Source organism: Sturnira hondurensis, unplaced genomic scaffold (assembly GCF_014824575.4).
Source record: "Sturnira hondurensis isolate 20B ecotype Veracruz unplaced genomic scaffold, ASM1482457v3 Scaffold0017394, whole genome shotgun sequence".
Taxonomy (NCBI): Eukaryota; Metazoa; Chordata; class Mammalia; order Chiroptera; family Phyllostomidae; genus Sturnira; species Sturnira hondurensis.
Window position 1 is genome coordinate 188265 of NW_028090025.1, and position 22049 is coordinate 210313.

Consider the following 22049-nt stretch of genomic DNA (forward strand, 5'->3'; position numbering starts at 1 on the left):
GACATCAGAAACAGAAATGAGAATAAAGTCCAATTTGCTATAGCAACTATAAAAATAATGTACCAAAGAATAGACCTAACCAAGGAGGTAAAAGACCTGTATTCAGAAAACTATGGAACAGTGAAGAAAGAAAATAAGGAAGACACAAAAAAATGGCAGCATATGCTATGTTCATGGATTGGAAGAATAAACATCATCAAAATGTCCAAATTAAGAAGGATCACAATACTTGATACTAAACTATATTACAAGGCCACTATAATCAAAACAGTCTGGTACTGGTATAAGAACAGACTTGTAGATCAATGGAATAGAATAGAGAGCCCAGAAATAAACCCACGTCTCTATGGTCAATATTTGACAAAGAGACAGAAGCATAAAATGGAGTAAAAATAGCCTCTTCAACAAATGGTATTGGGAGACCTGGATAGCTGCATGCAAAAAAATGAAACTTGACCAAGAACTTACAACATACACAAAAATAAACTCAAAGTGGATAAAAAAACTTAAATAGAAGTTGCAACATTATAAATGTCCTAGAGGAGTACATAGGCAGGAAAATCTCAGATATTCCATGCAGCAATATTTTCAATGATATGTTTGCTGGAGCAGGGGATGTAAAGGAATGAATAAACAAATGGGACTTCATCAAAATAAAAAAAGCTTCTGCACAGCTAAGAAAAATATCAGCAAATTTAAAAGGGAACCAACTGTATGGGAAAATATATTTTCCAATGATACCTCAGAGAATGGTCTGATCACCAAAATATTAAAGAACTCAGTAGGCACAAAACAGACAGGGGGAGGTTAATAATAGTATGGGAAATGGAGTGGCCAAAGAACTTAATGTGGGTGGGAGGGGTGGTGCATGGCAGAGGGGAATAAACAGGAGGAAAATGAGACTATTGTAACAGCATAATCAATAACATATATTTTTAAAAAGCTGAAACAAAATCTATAAGATTTTTGGAGATAGAGAAAAAAAGAACTTACATGACTCCACTCTAGGAAGACAAACAAAACAATTAATAAATGGGCAAAGGACCTGAACACTTCTCTATGGAGGACATACAGAAGGCTCAGGGGCATATGAAAGGATGCTCAGCCTAACCAGCCATCAGAAACATGCAAATTAAAACCACAATGAGATACCACTTCACACCACTCTGAATGGCCATCATAAAGAAATCAACAAAGAAGTGCTGGCGAGGCTGTGGAGAAAAGGGAACCCTAGTACACTGTTGGTAGAAATACTGACTACAGCCACTGTAGAAAACAGTATGGAATTTCCTCAGAAAACTAAAAATGGAACTGCCTATTGACCTGGCAATTCCATTGCTTGGATTATACCCTGAAACCCCTTAAACACCAATCCAAAAGAACCTATGTACCCCAATGTTAATAGCAGCACAATTTACAACAGCCAAGTGCTGGAAGCAACCAAGTGCCCATGAGTAACTGAGTGGTTCAAAAAACTATGGTACATTTATTTGCACAACAGAATACTATGGGGCAGAAAGAAAGAAGGAGCTCCTACCCTTCAAGATAGCATGCATGGAACTGGAAAGCTTTATGCTAAGTGAAGTAAGCCAGGAGGTAATAGACAAATACCATATTACGTCACCTATTAATGGAACTTAATCAACAAAACAAATGAGTAAGCAAAATATAACCAGAGACATGGAAGTAAAAAACAAGTTGACAGTAACCAGAGGGGAGTGGGGACAGGGATAATGGGGGGAAATGGGGAAGGGTCATCAAGGGACATGTTTAAAAACCCATGGACAAACCAAATGGGGGTAGGATTAAGGGTGAGCAGTGGGGGTTGGTGGGGAAGGGGAGAGCTGTGAGGTGAAAATGGAGACAACTGTGCTTGAACAACAATTAAAAAATAGGATTTATAATAAAAAATGTGCAATTCAGATGCCCCCTGTATTATGAATTGAGCTTGGTTTTCCTCTTCTTTGTGCCTGTACTACTTTGTACATAGTTCTATCAAATTCAAATTGCCTGAGTGAAAATTGTAGTTCTTCCAGATTCTAAATGTGTGACCTTAAGCAAGTTTCTTCTTCATGCTTTAATAACCTCATTAGTAAAATGGGGATAATAGCACTGATTTCATAGAGTTATGGTGGGATTGATGAGTTACTATGCACAAAGTTCTTAGAGAAATTCTGGCTGGCTCTTAGTAAGCATTATATAAGTTATTTGCTATTCTTACTGTATTAAGTGAAAACAACCAGAAAAAGCACTTGTACTCATAGACTATAAATATATTAAAATGGCTTTATTCTGATATTCTGGTGACTTTGCACTATTTACACAGACTATGTAGCCAAGGGTAAATTGTGGTCCACCCCAGGTCTTGGCAGAACATACAGTGATCCTCTCACAAGCGGGGAAGATAGGCAGTCTTGTGAGGAGTTGCTTCAAGGCTCTCTTTTATCTGTCTTCCTTCCTTGTGGGAGGCTCCCTATCTTGCAGAAGGCTACCAGAAGGCAAATTCTCATCTTACTCCCTGGTTACAGTGAGGTATAGTACTTTTTCGTTCCTTGCCCCAAACCTTGGATATACATGCTAGCTATAAAACAGCTTAGCTGCAAAACGCAAAAAAAAGGGAAGCATTTTTTAAGAGTTCACAGCTTAGTGAACTCTTCAGCAACAAAGTTCCACATTGCTCATGCCATCTGTCATCTGGCCCCTTTAGTTTGATGTCCTATGGAGCAAAGGAATATCAGGAGCTGACACTGTGCTGATCTTATTTATGCTGTCCATGTAAGTAATAATCTATACCCATTTGATTGCATTGTTTCCTTATTGCATGGATGTACAAAGGTCTGTGCTGTTGCTTATGGCCTGCTTGATCTCCTGATAGTAAGCTCGTTGGGAGCAGGAGAAACATCAATTTTTTTCAACACTATATGTATTGAGTGTCTGGTGTCACTATATATAGTAAGTGCTTAGTAAGTTTTTGTTGAATTTTCAAAAGATATAGCAAACAGTGACAAATATTATTCAATCATATATATTCAAGGATAAATATCAAACCCATTATAACTAAAGCAAAAATAAAACAAAACAAAACAAGATAAGGGTATTCTATTCATAAGGTTTAAAAAAAACATAGACATGTCATGTGGGAGAAAAAAGCTGTCTAGTTAGTTCTCTTATTGCTTTTCCATTAAGTTATATGAGCATTTTATACCTTGTAAGCTTGACCTTATTCTCTGAAATGAAATGTAATATAAGGAAGAAAGGCTAAATTATCACCTTTATGTTCCAAGGAACCCCAGTTTTTTCTCCTAGGAGCTGCATCATGGGTGATAGTAACCTTTTAACCAAGATGAGGGTACTCTTATGTATTTTATATGTTGGGCTTTCTTAGAGGATTTTACTTGAAGAAAATGGTTGACAGCTAAAAACAAGGCAAAACAAAACAAATCTGCAAACCACTGGCCTAACTCTAGCTCTAAAGTTAATGTACAGCATGATGACTGTAGTTAATAATACTGTATTGAATAACGGGAATTTGCTAAGAAAGTTGATATCAGGCGCTCTCACCACACACACACAAATGGTAACTATTTTGAATGATGTGTTAGTAACTTGAGTATAGTAATCATTTCTCTATGTATATGTATATCAAATCATCATGTCATACACTTTACATATACACAATTTTTACTTAAAAATAAAATGCCTATATATAGATTAAGGCAAGGGAAGTTTGTTAGCTACAAACTCAGGAGTAGAGCAGCAGGCACAATTTGGATAATGGAGCTCTTTGGATTTGGGGTTTGATGGAAAGAATGGAAGGCTTGCTGAAAATATACATATTACTAATGCAGAATTTTGTTTAGTGTAATTGCTTTATTTAGGACTCATATATCTTGCTTTTTTATTTGGAGTTGGGGAAGGGTAAAATACAGGGTGATCCTTATACATTTTTAAACCCCAAATCACTCCTTGTACATAAACAGATCGTTTGTCCTACTATTAAAGCTTCCTCAGTTTAAAAGATGTCCCTTTCTTAAAGTCTCTGGGTTGAACTGTTACATGTATACCATGTCCAGGACCCAAATAACATCTTTTGTTAATTCTAAGGTGCAATTTTCCCTGCATTTTAGTATTTCTGATATTGAGATGTATCACACAATCAATGTGTACATTTAATGTGGTAGCATACTATTTTCCTTTATTATTAAATAAATGTCACATTTGCAATTTGATGATGTTTTAAGGTTTGAAAAAATGACATATAATCAACAGGAATAATAAGCTTGTAAATTTGAGCAAGAAATACTTGAGGTAGTGTCAAATACCTTTTTAGTCTGTGTCTTACTTGTGGGGGTAAGCAATGACAGTGGATGTCATCATTAATATGTTCATGGGATAAAATTAAAGCTACAAATCAGGGCTTTTTTTTCTCTTTTGAGAGTTAGCTTACCAATATACCACTATCCACAATTATTCTTTTATTCTTGCTATAGTCACCACTTACTCAAATAGGCCATGCTATTTTATGCCTGGTTACCATTCCACATGCTCTTACCTCTACTTGGAATATTCTTCTTGGAATGTTGTCCACTGTAGAAATCCTATCCAGCCAAATAAAGTAGATCCCTTTTTGCTTTATGTCACTGTGTACCTGACATTTGCCTCTAAATATATACTGACCATATTGAACTGCAGTGATTTGTTAGGTATCCATTTCCTTTACTGGAATTTCCTTGAGTATAACTGACTGTTTCTTATTTATCTCTCTAAATGTAGTACTTAGGACAGTGCCTGGTACATAGTAGTATTCACTATGTTCAAAGATTGAATATATAAAAAGAAAGAAGGAAAAAAGAAAATATATTGTGGTAAAGTACCATTACACCAACTTCATTTGCTGCTGCCATTCAGTGGTGTTCATTCCTTATCCAAACCCTCTGAACTTCTGGTAGACATACAACACTGAGTTTAATTGTTAACAATAAAACAAGACATTTGTGTCTCCCTGGTTAATTATAAGTTCATTGGAGGGAGGTATCAAGTCTATTTCTGTATATACTTTTGGGTTTTAGATTGTATATTCCTATTCTGAGGTGTGATTTAGTTTCCAAGATGCATCATTCAGTATACCTTTATCATTAATACTAGTGGCAATTTGCATAAAAGAAATGGAAAGGCCCACAACAGTTTTATTTATTTAGGGCCTAGAATTTCTCCAGTGTTTAGAGCAACCCTTAATATTAGACATCAAAAACATAATCTTACAGTAATTCAAGAGAGAGAAATTTGAATATTACTGCTAAAACCCTGGGAGCTAATTATTTCAAGATCACCTGAAACCTTAACTCATTCAAGTTTGAAAAATCTCTTGAGGTACTTAAAGTCACTATTCCCATTATGTTACCTGATTCAATTGAATGTTTTAGATTTTGCTAATGACAGAAAAACTTAATTTCATGCCAAAGAGAGGTTCTATTTGTCATTTTCTTAAGAAAAAATATTAAGCATCTCCTGTGGGCACCTCAGTACTCTATACCATACTGTATTGTAAGAGAAGGAAGGGAAAAGAGTGATACACAACCTCAGATCTCAAAAAATAAATTCTCAGCACCAGAATTACTAGTGTATATTGACAAAATGGGCTGTACTCTACACTTTTCATTAGACATATACTTTTCAACAAGATTATCACAAGGCTCAAATAAGCAAAAATAAGATGTATTCTATTGATATTGTTGGTGCTACATTGTAATTATACAGAAATGGTGGCTTGGCAAAGGACGCTATCCAATATGCTGTAGTGTCATTCAGATTAGGAAGCCAAGTGACACTTTAGATGTCTTTTTTTAGATATCTGTTTAGAGTTTTAAAATTAGAAGTTCCAAATATTAAGAAAAAATTCCCTTAAAAATTTTCCAATGTACACCAAGTCATCAAAAGAAATAGACATGAAAGAAGTCAGATTTAGGGAAGGAAATATTTTATTCTCATTGCCTGTCAACTCATGACACATTACTAGTCATTCAGATGGCATGCATGAAATAGAAGTAGAATGAAAGAAATTCAGTACCATCAGATTGTGCTATTTAATAGAACTAGAAATAGTGTATTATATCATATGATTCTATTATATTTATTTGTAAATCTTATCCACGTGTGTAAGGTTAGTTTATTTGTGCATATTTACCAAATTTAAACTGTCTCATTATTCCCTTAGTACTTGAAACATATCAACCAATATTTTTAAAGAGCTTACAGTCTTGTCTACAGTGTTATATATACAGCAGGCAGTCAATTTAGCTATAATGGTCATAAAATTGGGAAGGGAGAGAAGCTTACCACTACATCCTCACAACATGCTGTTGAAGTGTCTTTTTCCGTCAATCCCAGGAATATATCCTCAGTTCCCACCTGCTGTTTGTATATAATATCATACCTGAAAAAGTCATTGATATAGAAACTCAAATGAAAGAGAAATTTCCTGTCATAAAGGAGAAAACTAGAAACTTATGAGAACATGCTGTTACAATAAAAATGACTAAGTAAATAAAATTCTTACAGTCTTTTTTCATGCATATAGCAAAACATAAAGAAATAGAAATCTAGAAATTCAGTAAAAAATGCCTAACTCTGTAAAGCAGAATTTATATCATATATACTTCTTTTCTAAAATGAAGCTTAACCATTTTAGTGGTAAATCAAATGGACTCAGAAAACTTCTAATAAGACTCTCATAAGATATGATGTAGAAGAAAAAAGGAAGGTCCTTTCTAGGAAAACAATAGCTCAGAAAAATAGTGGGCCCATAACACAGGGTTTGATGGATAGATAGAAACCCTCCACTGATAAATTTAAGTGACAATGAAGAGTTTGAAAATCCAGGTTAAGTACCATTTCTCTCATTAGCCATGTGATTTTGGTCAAGTCACAAACTCATGATGTCTTGGCTTCTACATCTGTACAATTTATGGAAGAGGGTGGGTTTGAATTAAATGATCTCTTTTTTCCATCTCTAAAATCCTACAATAGAAACACTAGTAACATAGTCAGCACAGCTACACTATAATGTTTAGAATCTAGTCCTATAGGATTATTAGTTCAATGAAAGATTTTCCTTACACATGGCAATTCACAAATCTTTCCCTGGCCCCAAACTTGGGCCCTTAGAGATAGGATGGCATATGGAAGCACCAAGACACAGTGTACCCTATCATTTTACATGGAATGAAGTAAGCAAATACTTACAAGTGACCTTTTCTATTTAATTTACCCTAATGAAGAATGGTAACTCACTGGACAGGAAGACTAAAGGACTACGGTGAACTCTGACCACTAGCAAATAGGAATGGCCAAGAATGAAAAGAGGATTTCTCTGAGTTGAAATAAGAACAATAGGTAGCTATTTGATATGGGGTGTCTTTTATTAATAGAATATAAGTCCTACCAGGTATTTACAAATATAAAGCCAGGTTAAAACAAAATATAAAGGTATTGATCCATATGCCCCTGATTCCCAAATAGATTTGCTCTATCTGCTGTTGCTCTTTTCATCTCCAGAAGCAATTTTTTTCTGATTGCCTACTTTACCCATTTGCCTGGACCCAAAGGTACCTCAACATCCACACACTCAGAAACAAACTCATCACTTCCCTTCCACCTACATTCCCACTTAATCACCCCACTATTCACCCTGTCAGCCAAGCATCATTTTTGACACTTTCCTCTTATTCAATAAATCTAATCAAATATCAAATCTGACTTTAAAACTGTAAAATAAAGACCCTAATGCTTATCTCTGGGGCAGTGACTTATATTGGGCCCTTATTATTTTTTAATTTGGCCACTAATCATTCTTATTTTGTGAACCCCCTGTCCACATCCTTTAACCATTTTTCCCTCTTTACCCATTGGGATATTAGAAGTACAATTGCATAAGAAAGAAAATGAAGATTTTTTCAAAAATCTTCAAAAGCCATTTTCTTCATATCCTGACTGAATTACTTATTCCTGTAAAGCTTTCATGGATGTTCTTTTTACAAAACATCAAATAAGAAAAGTATTATGCTAAGTGAAATAAGCCAGTCAGAGAAAGACAAGTACCATATGATTTGACTCATATGTGGAATCTAATGAATAAAATGAACTAACAAGAAAAATAGAGACAGACTCATAGACAGCAGGTTGTCGGGGGGGATTAGGGTCTGGTGGGGTGGTGGAGGACTGAACAAAAAATTACAAAAGAGAAAACACTCATGGGCACAGACAACAGTGTGGTGATTGATGGAGGAAGTGAGTGGGAAGAGGTGGAGAAGGGTATAGAGGGGATAAATGTGGATGGAAGGAGACCCGACTGGGTGGGGGTGAACATACAATACAGTATACAGCTCGTTTTGTGGAATTGTGCAACTGAAACCTGCATAATTTACTCCCTGGCTATTTTCTGCCTACCATTTATGCTACTTATTCCCTGTACCTTTCCCTCATCCCTCCTCCCCCACCTCCCCACTGATTACACTCCACATGATCTCCATTTCTGTCATTCTGTTTCTGTTCCTGTTCTAGTTGTTTGCTTAGTTTTGGGTTTTGGTTTTTTAAGATTCCGTTGTTGATAGTTGTGTTTGTTGTCCTTTTATTCTTCATAGTTTTGATCTTCTTCTTTTTCTCAGATAAGTCCCTTTAACATTTCATATAATAAGGGCTTGGTGACGATGCACTCATTTAACTTGACCTTATCTGGGAAACACTTTATCTGCTCTTCCATTCTAAATGACAGCTTTGCCAGATAGAGTAATCTTGGATGCAGGTCCTTGCCTTTCATAAATGTGACTACTTCTTTCTAGCCCCTTCTTCCCTGCAAGATTTCTTTGGACAAATGAACTGAGAGTCTTGTGGGAACTCCTCTGTAGCTAACTGTCTCCTTTTCTCTTGCTGCTTTTCAGATTATCTCCTTATCTTTAACCTTGTGTAATGTAATTATGATGTGCCTTGGTGTGTTCCTCCTTGGGTCCAACTTCTTTGGGACTCTCTGAGCTTCCTGGACTTCCTGGAAGTCTATTTTCTTCACCAGATTGGGGAAGTTCTCTTTCATTATGTTTTCAAGTCAGTTTTCAATTTCTTGGTCTTCCTCTTCCTCTTCTCCTTCTAGTACCCCTATGATTCAGATGTTGGAATGTTTAAAGTTGTCCCAGAGGTTCCTAAGCTTCTCATTTTTTTAAATTCTTGTTTCTTCATTCTGTTCTTGTTGAATGTTTATTTATTGTTTAAATTATTAATTTGAGTAACGAAATCATTCCCTTCACTGTTTGTTGTCTTTATTTCACTTTGTATAGCCTTCACTCTGTCCTCTATTTTGCTACCATACTCAACCAGTTCTGTGAGTATCCTGACTACCAGTGTTTTGAACTGTGAATCTGATAGAATGGCTATTTCTTTGTCACTTAGTTATATGTTTTTTGGAGCTTCAATCTGTTCTTTCATTTGGGCCATTTTTTTCCTCATCTTGGTGTGCCTGTTACATAGTAAGGGGCAGAGCCTTAGGTATTCATCAGGGTGGGGCAACCCACGCTGCTGTGCTGTGGTGCTGTATGTGGGGGAGGAGCCCAAGAAGTTACAATGAGGCCTGCTCACCTCCCTGCCAGCTTCCAGTCCTCTCCTCCACTACCCACAAGCAAATCGAGCTCTTCTGGTTCTGATTCCTGGGTGGGTGGGTTTATGTATGTTCTAGGATCCTGTGGGTCCCTCCAATGAACTCTCCTGTGAGGCTGGGAGTTTCTCCTGCTGCCTGAACCCCCCACAGGTTTTTCAGTCAGAGGCTTTGAGGCACTGGAACCCTGGGTGTGTGGTCCATCTTGTTCCCTTGTTGTTTGTCTTGGTCTATTCACATGCAAATGTGAGACTGCTGGGTCCTCCAACTGCTGCCTTGCTGCAAGTCCTCTCTGCCCAGCTGCCTGTTTCCGCTCCTCCCACCTGTCTGGATGAATGTTTCTTTAACTCCTTGGTTATCAGACTTCCATACAGTTCAATTTTCTGTTAGTTTTGCTTGTTTTTTGTTTTTAAATTTGTTGTTGTCCTTTTGGTTGTGCAAAGAGGCACAGTGTATCTACCTACACTTCCATCTCAGCCAGAAGTCTAGTGACTTAATTCTTATCTTTCATATGGATGTGTGCATACTTTATAAACATAACAGATTTACTATCTTCATTCTTAAAATGTAGCCTGAAGTGTTTTAAAATCCCATTTGATTTTTATGAAGGTTACAATTTTTGACATTGTTTATTTGAAAGCTGGATACTTTTTTCCAGTTAACTATCTTCCATCTCCAACAGCCTTTATTTTCATAACTGACTTATAAGATAGAAGCATAGGGTTTTGTGGGTTTTTTTTTTTTTTGAGGCATTGGACATAGTTTTATAGTTACAGTTACTGTGGAACATTGAGTAATTCAAAGCAGATCTTTGACATATAAACATGGAATAATAGTTTAGTTTGTACGAATGTTTGTGATTTAAAAGGCTATTTTCTTACTATTAGTTCCACATTATATAAGTAACTGACATTTAATATAAATATACAACAAAAAAGGATTGCATTTTCCATTTTTGTTAGATATAAGTGAAAGGAAGGTCTTATGGTTTTATTGTTTATTTCTGCTTTAGAAGGAAAAATAATCAACTACACATGCCTTCTGTGTGTCACTAATAGTTTTATCTTTTATGTGGTAGAGGTCACTTTATGAATCTTTTCAAAAATAGAATGGTATCAGATGACACATCTAGTTTAAACCCCTAAACAGATTCTTAGCTTCATTTGACTTACTCTGGTATTTCTCTAGCATCCCACATATCAGTGTGCTCTGCTCCTTCTGGAACTTCTTCTGGATTCCAGATGGCCTCCCTAATGTCATCACTGGTTTGAGGAATAACTGTAAAGACAGAGAAGAGAAAGCTGAAGCTGTTGCCCATTTCCCCTCAAAATTGGTCTTGTACACTCAGTTGGGGATCACGAAGTAAAACATTTCTTTGTATTTTGTATTTTTACCAAAAACCAGCTAAATTAGTAACAACTGATTATTTCTTTAAAAGCATAATCTTTATTATATTTTTCCATTACCATTTAGGCCCCTTATACTCCCCTCCCCCAAGCAGTCACCACACTGTTGTCTACGTGCATGAATCCTTTTTCCTTTTTGCTCAATCCCTCCACCCCCATCCTCCCGCTTCTAGTTGTCCTCTTCCTCTCTGTCTATAAGTCTGTCTCTGTCTTGCTTTGTTAGTTCAGTTTGTTCGTTAGATTCTGTATATGAGTGAAATCAGTAACAACTGATTAAATATTTTTATCAATACACAACCAATACACTGTAGAGTTACAATAATAATCGCAGGAAATTTAGAAAGGACATTTGAGGAAATAGAAGAAAATAAAAATCTATATCCAACTACCTGGAGATAATGAACGATTGCATTCTGATGTATAACTTCCAGTCTGTCTCTCCCTCCCTCCTTCTCTCTCATATATATGTATATACATAGCATATAATATATTTAATACATAAAATAACATCATGTTTAATATTATATAAAATATATTTGCAATGAAACAAGTAGAATCACTTGTAAATATTTTTGTACAAAAGAACAAACCAAACACACACTTTGGTTTAGGTAGAAATGTCTTATCTTGTATTGTGTTTTATTGTATAAAAGCCATTTGATACATTTTTCATTCAAGCATAACATAATTCTTAAGATACACCATCAGTTAAAAAACTTAAAATGTTAATTTTTTAATCCAGTATTTTCTCATGTAGACATCAACTTTAAAGAAAGTCTGTCACTTGTCCTTTATGTAGAATTGAGCATGTGTCTAAGTCTCTATATGTCCACTCAAAATGTTTAAAAGGAAATAGGCATATAAAACCCAGCTTACATTTGTTCCAACTACTAGGGAAGCAAATGGATGGTTAGATTAGGTGCAGAATATTAGTTGGAGTCATTTTAAGCACCCTTCCTCAAATTCACCTGATTTTTAATTCTGCTGAAGTTTAAAATTTATCTGCTTCTGTTTAGTATGGGCTTTGTAAAGCCTAATTACAAATTTTATATACAACGCTTTGCATATTACTCATTGTCTTCAGAACTGAGAGATTATTAGACCTACATTATCAGAAATACAGAGAACACAGAAATACACCCAAATTTAACTAGTGTTCCATGGAGTGAATATCTCTAGAATGAGGTAAATATACTTTTGAGTAGTAATAACTAATATTTTAAAATCATCCCCTCAGATCTCATTTTATCCATTATTTAAAATTTTTTTCAGGTAAAATCTTTTACAATTAGCTAAATTGGTGAGAGGCCTTTACTTCCTTTCTATGCCCACCTTCTGGTAACTGTGATCTTGACCAACAGAATTAGAGCCTTCTATAAGTTTTTTCATTACAATTTTTATTTTTTTATTTATTGATTTTGAGAGACAGAGAGGGTGAGAAAGAGAAACATTAATTTGTTGTTCCACTTATTTATGCATTCATTGGTTGATTCTTGTATGTGCCCTGACCAGGGATCAAACCCACAACCTTGGTGTATCAGGTCAACACTTAAACCAACTGAGCTACCCAGCTAGGGCAACGCTTCCATAGTTTTTAAGACGTATAAAATGTTCAGCTCCATGAAAATGTATAAGCCAAATTGCTGGGAATATGTTTAAAATATTTATTCTAATTATTGTACTTGTGACTCTTATAAGTTACCCCATGGTCTTTATTTTGTAAGCAGTTCAATGTAAGATAAAATTGTGTAGTTTTCTTGGGAACAGAGTTCACTTCTATTATTTTTTTTTAAATATTTTATTTATTTATCTTTAGAGAGAGAAGGAGAGAAACATCAATGTATGAAACTGGCCTGCAACCCAGGCATGTGCCCTGACTGGGAATCGAACTGCGATTGTGTGGTTCGCAGGCCCACGCTCAATCCACTGAGCTATACCAGCCAGGGCGAGTTCACTTCTATTTTGATGTTTACTGTAGTCTCAGAGATAATCATATTGCATGATGCATAATAGGCTCTCAATAAAGATTTATTGAATGAGATAAAGAATGAATACTGTGAAACTGCCAAAATACAGCAGAGTAGAAGGTGAAGAAGCTAAACATTTTGGTAACTAGATCCTGAGTAGTAAGTTACTTAAATACGCATAGTGGTGGCTTTCTATCTCAGGAAATATGCCAAAATATAAATAATTAAAGGAAAATTAATTTTCATCACTAGAAAAACAACTTACCCATAACAGTAGAGTAAAAGCAGCATTTTTATATATAAATGTTCATCATTTCTACAATTGAGTTAATCTTTAATAAGTGCTAGTGTTAGTAATATTCTCCCTGTAATTTTGTTCCCAAAGAAAAGATTGTACTATTTATTTTGGCCCATATATCCTATTAAATAACTTACCTTTACGCTCTTCTTGTTTTGGTGGTCCAATATGACCAGGACCCATGGCTCCAATCGCAGATGAACATTTAAACTGGGAAAGATGGAAAAAAACCCAACTTTTTGTATTACTTGTTTAATGTATATGACCAGTAATACCTTAAACTTAATACACTTTCCAGCTAAGATCTCATAAAGCATTTAAGTTTAATTACCTATAGTTGTTATACAACAGAGAGCCAGATGTCAAGTATTATTTTGAATGTGTTTTACTTGTCTTTCAAAAAGTGTTTGGTTTAATAGACTCTAAGGCAGAATTGACCTTTGATCAGTCTAAATCCCCAGTTCCAACTCAGTGAATTATGTAATCCTGGGGACAGGGGAATGAACTACATTCATTTCTTTGAAGGTTAAAACCAAGTATTAATATAAGAGCATCAACACCTTTGGGTATAGGTAATGTTTGTTCACAATTATATGGGAGACTGAAGCATGGGAAAGTTTTATAGAAAAACAAACAAACCATTAAATAGAGTCTAAGTAGAATCTAAGTAGACATCAAATGAATCATTCAAAAGTCTTGATTTCAGCTGGTCAAGATGGAGGCATAGGTAGAAACACTTCACTTCCTTGCACAACAAAAATAAGAATAACAACAAATTTAAAAACAAAAAAACAACCAGAATTGCCAGATTATCAAACTGCAGAGAACTCCAATGACAAAGGAGTTGAAGAAGAAATGTTCAATCAGACTGCCCCACAATGCAGTGACGTGGGTTGACCCACCCTCACAAATAAATAAGGCGCCTTGCCTTACAATGTAACAAGTGCACTGAGACAAAGAAATATGGCCCAAATGAAAGAACAGGTCAAAACTCAGAAAAAGAACAAAGTGGTGAAGAGATAGCTAACCTATCAGAAGCAGAGTTCAAAACACTGGTAATCAGGATGCTCACAGAATTGATTGAGTGTGGATGTAAAAACAGAGGAAGAAGTGAAGGCTATACAAAGTGAAATGAAGAAATATACACAAGGAACCACCAGTGAAGGGAAGGAAACCAGGACTCAAACAATTTGAAGCAAAAGGAAGAAATAAACCTTCAACAAGAAAAGAATGAAGAAACAAGAATTCAAAAAAATGAGCAGAGGCTTGGAAATCCCTGGGACAACTTTAAACATTCCAACATCTGAATTCTAGGGGTGCCAGAAGGAGAAAAGAAAGAACAAAGAATTGAAAACACAATGAAGGAGAACTTCCCCAATCTGGTGAAGGAAACAGAATTCCAGGAAGCCCAGAGAGCCCCAAAGAAGTTGGACCCAAGGAGGAACACACCAAGGCACATCATAATTATATTAGCCAAGATTAAAGATAAGGAGAGAATCTGAAAAGCAGCAAGAGAAAAGGAGACAGTTACCTACAAAGGAGTTCCCATAAGACTCTCAGCTGATTTCTCCAAAGAAACCTTGCAGGGAAGAGGGGCTGGAAAGAAGTAGTCACATTCATGCAAGGCAAGGAGCTACATCCAAGATGACTCTATCCAGCAAAGCTATCATGTAGAATCAAAGGGCAGATAAAGTGCTTCTCAGATAAGGTCAAGTTAAATGAGTACCTCATCACCAAGCCCTTATTATATGAAATGTTAAAGGAACTTATGTAAGGAAAAGAAGATCAAAACTATGAAGAGTAAAATGGCAACAAACACAACTGTCAACAACTGGACCTAAAAAACAAACAAACAAACAAACTAAGCAAACAACTAGAACAGGAACAGAATGACAGAAATGGAGAGCACAGGGAGGATTATCAATGGGAAGGAAAAGGGGAAGGATGGGGGATAAAGTACAGGGAATAAGAAGCATAATTGGTTTGTACACATTAGACAGTTAAGAATAGTATGGGAAATGGAGAAGCCACAGAACTTATATGTAAAACCCATGGAGATGAACTAAGGAAGGAAATGCTTATCAGAGGGGGGGTGTGTAGGGTGGAGGGGAATAAAAGGGAGAAAAATAATAGGATAACTGTAATAGTATAATCAATAATCAATAAAATATACTTTTAAAAAGTCCTGATTTCATCTTTTACTTCTTTGCTGTGGGTATGAAACACTGCTTCATCTCACCACTTCATATTATAAAAGTAGAAAATGTAAACAGCAAATCCAAATTAATACCGTCAACTATATGCTGAATCAGTATAAGTCTTCACACAAGTTCAAGGTTATTTTGCCATAGTCTGCACAAGCATATATATGCCTATAGGACTGCCCCTGATGCACCAGTACAAGAACAGCTTTCTTTTTTCAGCTATGCCTAACACATATTATAACATCATTATAGTGGCAACCACTCATTGGTCCTTCTCAGGGGTTCTTTGATATTTGAAGAAAATCTTATTTTAAAAAATTGGTTGTTCTGTTGATGTCAGATTCTGTGCTCTAATTCACTTCATTTGCTGGCAGTCAAAAATTTCTCATCTCCTTGGATCCTGGGAAAGTAGTACCTCTAGCTCGTTTTCTCAGGTCCCCGTACCAATCTCCCAAGGCTTAATATGTGTAGGAAGGTTATACTGTCCTGTTTGGTCAAGAGAAATAGTGTCCTGTCCTTGAAAGCTGGTAGAAAAACTCACCTAGGTCTTTTCATGCTAAACTATTCCAACAGCTATAAATCAAAAATTAATTTATAATGTGGAAAGTTTCTGAGATAGTGAAAACTCCTTTTCAAAAGGTGCTTCAAAAGTGCTATGTATGTGGTTAATGTTACAGGAATTTTAATATGAATATCCCAAGAAAATACTTTGTACATTTTTTATCTTTTTAAGCACTAAAGTCATATAAACTTGAAGTGCCTCTCTTAAATTATTAATCACTGGAATACTAATAGTCAATTAGGGTAAAACATTTCTTGGAACATCAGAGCCTTTTGTTGTGTTGAGTGCCTCCTTCGACAAAATAAATAAAATTTGTATAAATAAAATCTTGAACATTTCTGAAAAAATTAGTATACCCTACACAGACAGTGATAATTGGATTAGTATATCAGAACATGGGTGTTTCAGTTTAACTTAGGGAAAATCAATAATTAAAAATATAATTTTCAAGTGAAAAGATGGATCAGGATGATAAAATTAGATGATAAAATCATCTGGCAAGTATTTTCTACAATACTATCATGTCAGCCTGCACTATGAATCCATATCCAATTATCAGAGCAATTTATCGCTACAGTTCATGCCACTTTGAAATATGTAAGAGAGTTAGAACATCCTTGTTACAATCTCTGTGAAGAGCAGCGAATGGTATTCCCCATAGTCTTTAAGATCCCTTTGTGAATTAAAAAACAAACAAAGGAACAATACAATAGATGTACTATCTTCTCAATCTCCCAGATTCTTCACAACTCATGGTGGGAATAATATAAATGAACCAATGTGTATGTGACAGTTCTAGTATTATTTTCAGAGACTGTATTTTCAAAATACATCACTCGTAATCATGCCATAGTTCACAAGATTAATAGTGAAAAAAATGAAAAAACACTTTCTCCTGGAAAATTTACTGATTTATTAAAAACATTAATTATTCCCCTACTGTTCCAATAATCCAATTCTATATCTTCTAATGATATCTGTACTGAGGTGTCTGAATGAACAATTATCTCAAAATTGCTTATAACCCAGATATACAGAACCATATGTTACTATAGTAATTTTCCTCTATAAATTGTACAGTTTGGTAAAATAGTCCTAGTTTCTCTATTCTCATAAGCACTCATCATTAGCCAAGAAACAACTCTAGATGCAAATAACTATGTCCATACTTAAATGTCAAAGAAAACAGGCTTTCTTATCAGAGTAATTCCTTATTTTTGAATCTGTTTCAAATACAAGTTCTACTTCCTTTTGTTTAAGAGCACTGTTTTTCAAATACTTAATATACTTTTAAAAAAGATTTTATTTATCTATCTTTAGAGGGGAAGGGAAGGAGAGAAGGAAAGAAGTATCAGTGTATGGTTGCCTCTTATGAGTCCCCTGCTGGGAACTGGCCTGCAACCCAGGCATGTGCCCCGATTGGGAATCGAACCGCAATCATGTGGTTCACAGGCCTGTGCTCAATCCACTGAGCTACACCAGCCAGGGCTTAATATACTTTTTATATCTGACATAACCACATCTTTCCTAGAATGTATCATTCTATTTCAGCTAAGTCAGCAAAAATGAGCTTGCCTTCCTAACTTCATTGATACATGCTCATGACTTTTTCTCCTGTGTCTTTGTCGCATATATTTAAGGTGTTATTAACATCCAATTTTTCCTTATTTTTGGCCTCTACTAAGACTTTTCCCTGTCTCGAAAGTCTTGATTTCTGGTTCTGGCCCCAAGGTGACTCAGTTCCCCTTTTCTACAAATTTTATTTACATTGTACATCTTATTTGTTTCTACCCTGTTCCACCTAAGCTCTTCCTGAAGGGTGGAAGCTAGGTCCACTGTGCATCTGAGCCACTAAATTTGCTGCCCATTCTGATTATAATACTTTTTCCACACAATGGCAGAGAAGAATTTTGGCAGGAGCAAATTGATATGCACTTTTATGGGAGATAGTCTGCTCATGGTAAACTTGTCATAATAATGAAAAGCTTTATTAAAAATAGTGAAAGCAAATAGATATAATCTGCTATAGTATGAGATTTCGGCCCCAAATTTTGTTTGTCTTAGGCAATCTGATAGCCAAAGTTTGCTGATATCTAAGGAGTAGGAAATGGAGATTGGGGGATTACATAAAAATGTATTTTGATTATACTGGGAATATTAGCAGTAACTATGAAGTGCCCAAAGGTCAGTCAGCTCATGGAACTCTTCATATTCAAAATGTTGCACATCTTTGTTGCTGCAAGTTTCCCTGGGGTTACCTGTCCTGACCCCAAATGCTATTCAACTATGTAATTACATTCCACAGCTCTGTATGAGCATGCACTGGGAAGTCAATTTTAGTAGGCTGCGTGTAGTTCATCCCCTTATTTGCCTCAAAGTATTTTCTGTTCTGCTTTCATCTGCAGACAAATAAAAAATAAGGGGACTGAATTTGGGTGGTATAATTAATACTGTCTAGTTGAAATTATTTGTTTTATAGAAATACTGTCTGTGCTTTAAAATTCTAGCTATCACTTTGTAATGATTGTCAAGCACTCTCTGGCCGTAAATATAAATGACAAACATTTTGAAATGTGGCTATTGTTACCATAGTTACAGAATGATTTTTTCCTATTTAGCATTCAGGTAGTTTAGAAAAAATATATAATTATGTTTTCTAGAAATGCACTAAAGGTTTTACTGTCATGAATAATGAGCTCTTCAACCTCCTGCAAACATATCAAATGACATAGCCTTACTCTCAGAGTAAGGATGGAACAAGTTGTTCAAATACAGTTTTACAGCATATTGGGAACAGAACTAATTGATCTGTATGTACAACCACCTGTTCGGACTCAAAATCATCCTCTTCTTCAGGATAAAGTAGCTTAGAAAGGGCTTGTAGAGTTGAAACTGAAGAAAGAGTTTCAGTTTCCATATTTTCTGATTTCATGTTTTTAGTTTCTGTATGTTCAGGTTCCATATTTTCCAGTTCCATATTCTGAGGAATAATCAGAAAGAGGTATTTTAGTTTTCTATTTTATTTAAGACATGTTTTTTTATTGTCATATCTCTCTTCTTTCCCTGGGTCACTCCATTATTTTTTATTCTTCCTTGAAAATCCTTGTAAACCTCTTCAGTTATGTATGTAGTTAGCTGACTCACAGACCGGGGGTGGCAAGTCAAGTACTCAGCTTACTTTACTCAAACTTCATGCTCAATTTAAAAAGCATTTGTTGAGCACCTACTTAGTGGTTCTAAGGTTTAATGTGCTTAAGAATACTTGCAGAGTTGGTTAAAATGCAGATTTTAGCCCAACCTCCAGAGAGAGTGGATTCCATATTATATAAAATGTACATCATTATTTAGAAACATACTTGTGTAAACTACCTTTTTATCTGTGTCATGTATGCTGTCTCATGTAAGGCTGTGTATGCCCTTTAATGAACTGAAAAGAATGTTTATTGTGGGGTATGACTCAAGGGACTTCCTTCACACTTTTGCCTCAGCTAAGCCTGTACCTTCTGATTTATTTAGATTATTAATTAACTGTAAATGATACCTAGCATTTTATTGCCATTAGAGAACTCAAATGGGTTAGGTCACAAAATAGAAACAGATTCATAGATATAGAGAACAGACTGACAGCTCTCAGAGGGGAGGGGGTAGAGGAGTTGGGTAAAAAGAGGTGAAGGGGTTAAGGATTAAAAAAACATTGAATAAAGACAACAATATGGTGATTACCAGAGAGGAAAGTGGGAGAGGGTAAAGGGGAGATAATTGGTGATAGAAGGCAACTTGACTTGGGGTGGTAAATATACAATACAATATACAGATGATGTATTATAGCATTGTACCTCTGAAACCTATATAATTTTGTTAACCAATGGCACCCCCAAAATTCAATAAATTTTTAAAAAGAAAAGAAAAAAGTTCACACAAAATAAATTGTTTCGCTGATTATAATAATGATATTGTAAAAGTGTCCTGTGAAAATTTTAGGAATACATTAAAAGTATAAATAAGAAAATCACAATGACATATAATCCTACTAGCCAGACATCAGTCTTTTAAATAATCTCTACAGTTATATTTGGAGTAGGAATTCAGGATCTTTAAAAATCATGGAAGTATCAGAATTGAGTGACTAACCTGAATAAAGACTGTAGAATTAGGCCTATTTTTAGTAATTTAGGCATAGATGTAATAGGAATCTTTTCTATATTTCTGCTGATATTTTAAATATTGTTTTATAAAATTAATTCACATTAAACATTAGTTTAGTGCTATAATTAAATCACTATTTTTTAAAAATATTTTATTTATTTATTTTCAGAGAGAGGGGAAGGGAAGGAGAGAGGGAGAGAAATATCAATGTGTGGTTGCCTCTCATGTGTTCCTTGCTGGGAACTGGCCTGCAACCCAGGCATGTGCCATGACTGGGAATCGAACCGTGATCCTTTGCTTCACAGGCCCGCGCTCAATCCACTGAGCTACACCAGACAGGGCTAAATCACTATTTTTTTTTTGCATTGTGCCTAGAACAGGAATACAAAAGGGATTCTGAAATGTGTACTGGCATAATCACCTGTCAAAATCAATCTGCATGCAAATGGTGTTTTACAAATATTCTGTTTTATTATAATTTTAACCATTATTTTTTATTTTCATTTTTAAATGGGAAACTGATTTTAATGATTATAGGAGATATATAGAATGTGAATCAAATGTTAAATTGTCCTGTACATCCAAGTATAGTTGCAGTATATCACAGTGGTTAAGGGATCTGGAGTGGTTGGAGGAAAATGCAGACAACTGTAATTGAACAATGATAAAATAATTATTGAAAAAAGAATAAGGGATCTGGAGTCACACTGTTTAGATTTGTTATGTATTATTTACTTCCTAGCTCTGTGACTTTTGGCACATAATTTAAACTTTCTGTGTTTCATTTTTATTATCTATAAAGTGAGAAGAATAATAATAGTGCTGCCTCATAGGGTTGTTACAAGGATTAAGTAGTTCAATAATTGTAAAAGAGCTTGGAACAGTGCCTGGTACACACTCAGCACTAGACATGTTAGCTATTATTGGTTCTTTAAAAATTGCATATTTCTGGGCATGAATCTTTTCTCACAGCATGGTCTGGTAGTCTGCTATGGAAATGAATAATATTTACTTAATATTAAAAGCAAAAAGTTTAAAACATTTTCTACCTTTGACAACAAAGGGGGAAAATGGACGCAAATATCAGATGCAATGATATAATTACTATTTTGAGATTGTACAGTGAGAATTTTAAAAAACAAATATAGCAAACATTGTTTTCTTATTTCAGCATTACCTACCTAATAAAATTGCTGTGATGCCATTTTATGCAAAGATTTTGAAAGAGTTTGCTACATTGTGAAACACTATGTAAAGATATCATTATTGCCTGGTACATAGTGCCAGAACCCAGAGACACTTGATGATGAGGCTTCTGAGATCTCAATGGTGGGCTGGTGAGAAGGGGAATAAACTGAAACCAGTAGAGCTAACATGGAAGAAGGGTATTCAGAAGTCTCAAATATAGTGTCTGAGATAGTAATCAAAACTGTTATTCATGTGTCCTGATTTGCTAGGCAGAAGCATGGCTGGGGGTGGTTTCAGGATATGATCAGTGTTTCAGGGAAGGAAGGTTGAATTGTCAAGGTTATAGGGAGGCCCACTTAGGGTGAAGTAGGACCCTGGCCCATAGGTGGGGGGATAAGAGGCAGGGTTTAGTTCATGAAGATTGTGGGAGAGTTTGCAGATAGACAAAGGTATAGAATAGGGCAGGACTAAAAGTCACAGCTGGGAAAGGGAAAACAAACCAGGTACTGCATCAAAGGCTTTCTCATGTCAACTGAGCATCCACAGTACAAGTTATAAAGAAAGCCTGTGCTTCAGTGGGTACACTGAATACTGGATTTAGGGAAAGTATATTAATTATAAATCCCCACACTGGGAAG

General features: G+C 35.4%; 1 protein-coding gene across 2 annotated transcripts in view; it reads right to left on the reverse strand.

Annotated features, from left to right (window-relative positions):
• DNAAF6 (dynein axonemal assembly factor 6) overlaps positions 1 to 22049 on the reverse strand; it is a 72761-nt gene that overhangs the window by 45421 nt on the left and 5291 nt on the right. Inside the window, exons 2-5 of one of the 2 annotated variants that reach the window (XM_037067759.1) lie at positions 18899 to 19057; positions 13449 to 13521; positions 10813 to 10918; positions 6337 to 6433 (exon numbers count right to left, since the gene is read on the reverse strand). In XM_037067759.1, the coding sequence (XP_036923654.1) occupies positions 6337 to 6433; positions 10813 to 10918; positions 13449 to 13521; positions 18899 to 19054 (432 nt within the window). In that variant the 5' untranslated portion in view covers positions 19055 to 19057. The remainder of the gene's footprint in view (positions 1 to 6336; positions 6434 to 10812; positions 10919 to 13448; positions 13522 to 18898; positions 19058 to 22049) is intronic. The other variant, XM_037067760.1, reaches the window with a different exon arrangement.